Raw genomic sequence first — 2,938 nt, forward strand, 5'->3', positions numbered from 1 at the left:
TAATTTCCAGCAGTGAAAGTGGAATCAAATTCACTTTGTCTTTAATAAAGCAATGGCTGATAAGCAAGTCTCTTCTGTTGTATTCTGCTCAAGAAAGGAAATTCTTTATGATGTTAAATGTTGTCCACAACAGTTCAGAAAACGAAACTAGAATTTCATTAATTTCAGCATAGTGAAAACCAATGTTGGTAACTATTATTTATGTGTCAATCTTAGCAGAGTTCTTTGGTTACAGAGAGATATCAGCTGGTGAACCAGTAACCCTTTCTGAAGAAAATGAGGAGGCAGGCAGCTGATTTTCAGTGACACGAGGCTGCTGAACACACTCAGACTTTTTTACCACAAATAAATAGCATCACATTGTCCAGAACTGGAGATTAATTTGCTGGGCCTCCAGTAGATGATATTTATTTTCTTGCATATTATATTGAGATCTCAGGACAGGCAAAGGATCGGGGGCCGAAAGGATGTAATCAATGCTGAATTTAATTTCAGAATCCGATTTTGCTAAGGAGGAATTGCTTAAGCTCTGTCTGTTGGTCATGCTGTTTGGAGCAAACCCGTGAGGCTCCAGTAGCCTTGGGCCTGATTCAGTTCTTTCGTGTTTGCTTTCAGAAGAGGAAATATTGTTTAAAGCAGAGTTCACAGAAGTCACATCGGGGGATGAAGGACTTTTCCCTCTGCTTGGTCTCTGCTCCTTATGTTCCCTTTTCACATTCCTCCTCCTCCGTCTTCGCCTGTAATTCCCATTTTCAAAGAGATCCAGCATGGATTCGCATCCTGTTGCAAAGCTCCAATAGTTTCCTTTCCCCTTCTCATTCCCTTCTGTTCTGGGAACCTGTATTTATTTAAAGGCAGTTCAGTATTTGTATGTGTTACAGATGCTGCTGCTTAACATCTGCATTCATTTACATTCAAGAATGGTGTAAACACATATGACAAGACTTTTAAGCCTATTCTCTCTATTTATACTAATATAATGTAAACTCCATCCTCAGTTTTTTATCTTATTAGCATGCATCAGACAAGGATCTACTCTTTATCTCTATAATTGATGACTCAGAGAGATTTTTGAGTGATTCGCAGCTCAGCTGTTTGTTTCCCTTCTTTCCCAGCGATGAGGTTATTCCTGCATATATTTTTTTTTAGCCATGCACAGTGTGTATGTAAATACACAGTTACTGATCTTACCTTTACAAAACAACTGTTAAGCGATAAGTTATGTCGGATGGAGTTCTGCCAGGCTCTTTGATTTGATCTGTAGTAAGGAAATTTCTTCATTATAAAGTCATAAATGCCAGAGAGGGTGACTTTATTTGAAGGACTTTGCTGGATGGCCATTGCAATTAAGGCAATGTAGCTGAAAAAAGGAAAACTTGCTGTTACACCATCGCCTTACTCACACATTCAGTTTTTAGGACCACATGGGTACACGTGTGCCTATATCCTTCTTCCAAAAGTTCTCCTGGTGGATCCGTGCCCTGACTCGAGACGTCGCAGGGATAGGTCCCGAATATGGTCGCTGTCTTTCCGCCTGAGCCCCCGGGGTGATATGCAGATGTTACTTACAGGCAACTGAGTCCTGACCGGGCTGTTTGCCTGGCATTCAGCTCAGACAGCTTATATACAGGATTACAGAAAGATCACCCACATCAGAAAAGTTTCCCCGAGCTGGAAGGCTGCAGTGAGACAGAACAGAGACACTGCCACCGGAGACCTTGCCTGCTCGTGGAAAGGACCTTAGGTGCCCCGTGAACATCTACCCAGCGCATCTTCCCACCACACTGGGGATTATTTGCATCTGATTCACCCGTTGGCACGTTGCACATTTCATTCCCCTTCTCCCAGGCTCCGGGAGGTTGGAGGAGACCATCTGAGATCTGGTGGCTCAACAGCATGCCAGAGTTGCTATGACCCCGCACGGGAGGAAACAAATCATGAACACTTCAAACACGGAGAGGGGGGAAGATCTGCCGGCTGCAGTGCCTGCACCGGGGCCAGAACCATCGCACACACCTGGGAGAGGTCCCCCGCTACCCCAAGAGCTGTGATCCCACCATCCCAGAGCTCCGAAACCTCCCCAGAGATGGGGAGAGTTGGAAAAACTTCATCTTACCTGTATGCCGGTCTGGTGAATTTTTTCTCTTCGTCAGAACTACAGGTAGGATAATCATCCCCATCATAATTAAAGCAGTTGTAGGGGTACTGCGTGTTGTCAAACATCGTCCTGCTCCTGGCTCAGCTCCTGTGGAGTGAGAGAGATGGAGTGATGTTTCTCAGAGCTTGGACTCCCTCCTCCCTTCTTCCCTCCCCTCTGTCTGTCTCGTTCCCTCTCTCCCCCCTCCTCATGCTCCCTCTCCTCCGTGCACACATACTCTCCGTGATGGGGTGGAGATTGTTTTTGCAATTCTTGCGTCCCAGACAGCCTGTCTGTTAGGATTTTATTTTTTTTTTTTTAGGGGGGGATTGTTATTGTTGTTATTGCTGTTGCCTCGACAGTGTAACGGAGCTGGTGACTGATGGAGCCGGGGAATTGGGGGTGAACCTTTGAACTGGGGTACGCGCAGCCAGTAGCTCCGCTCAGCTCGCTGGGTGGTCCAGGCTGGAGAGGGGCCAGCGCTTCCCCCGCCACATCCACAACGTGACAAAAGCAAACAGCATGATGTTAATAAATCATGCTTCAAGGTCTCTACTTGGAAATTAAACTTTGAGAACAGAGTGCAGCTCTCCCCAAATCCTCCCCCTTCTTATTTTTCTCTCCCTAGCAAAGCAGGGTGGCTCTTTTATTTATTTATTTTTAGAAATCTGACGTACAATAAACAGACGTTCCAGGCGGTAATGCATGCTTGTCCTGATCTGCAATCTATAATACAGTATAATAGACATAAATTATATTTCCATGACTAAAGGAAAATGTGTATGTTCAAAGAAAGTAGAA

The 2,938-nt window shown here is 44.9% G+C and overlaps 1 protein-coding gene across 1 annotated transcript; it reads right to left on the reverse strand.

The window, feature by feature from the left end:
- Positions 1 to 314: 314 nt before the first annotated feature.
- On the reverse strand, positions 315 to 2,223 carry FOXL3 (forkhead box L3). The gene is made up of 3 exons (XM_010123938.2): positions 2,117 to 2,223; positions 1,192 to 1,360; positions 315 to 838 (listed from the first exon to the last, which is right to left on the reverse strand). The coding sequence occupies exons 1-3, from the start codon at positions 2,221 to 2,223 to the stop codon at positions 356 to 358; spliced, it is 759 nt and encodes a 252-aa protein (XP_010122240.2). The 3' UTR covers positions 315 to 355.
- Between the last annotated feature and the right edge of the window lie 715 nt (positions 2,224 to 2,938).

The sequence above is a fragment of the Chlamydotis macqueenii genome, chromosome 15, assembly GCF_036417535.1.
Source record: "Chlamydotis macqueenii isolate bChlMac1 chromosome 15, bChlMac1.mat, whole genome shotgun sequence".
Classification (NCBI taxonomy): Eukaryota; Metazoa; Chordata; class Aves; order Otidiformes; family Otididae; genus Chlamydotis; species Chlamydotis macqueenii.

What these genes read in the sequence shown, in the direction of transcription:
- FOXL3 (XM_010123938.2), bottom strand. Translation starts at nt 2,223, where the DNA reads ATGTTTGACAACACGCAGTACCCCTACAACTGCTTTAATTATGATGGG. An exon ending in TTCACCAGACCGGCATACAG is followed by an intron (nt 1,361 to 2,116) that starts GTAAGATGAAGT and finishes TCCTTTTTTCAG; the next exon opens with CTACATTGCCTTAATTGCAA. An exon ending in TTAACAGTTGTTTTGTAAAG is followed by an intron (nt 839 to 1,191) that starts GTAAGATCAGTA and finishes AAATAAATACAG; the next exon opens with GTTCCCAGAACAGAAGGGAA.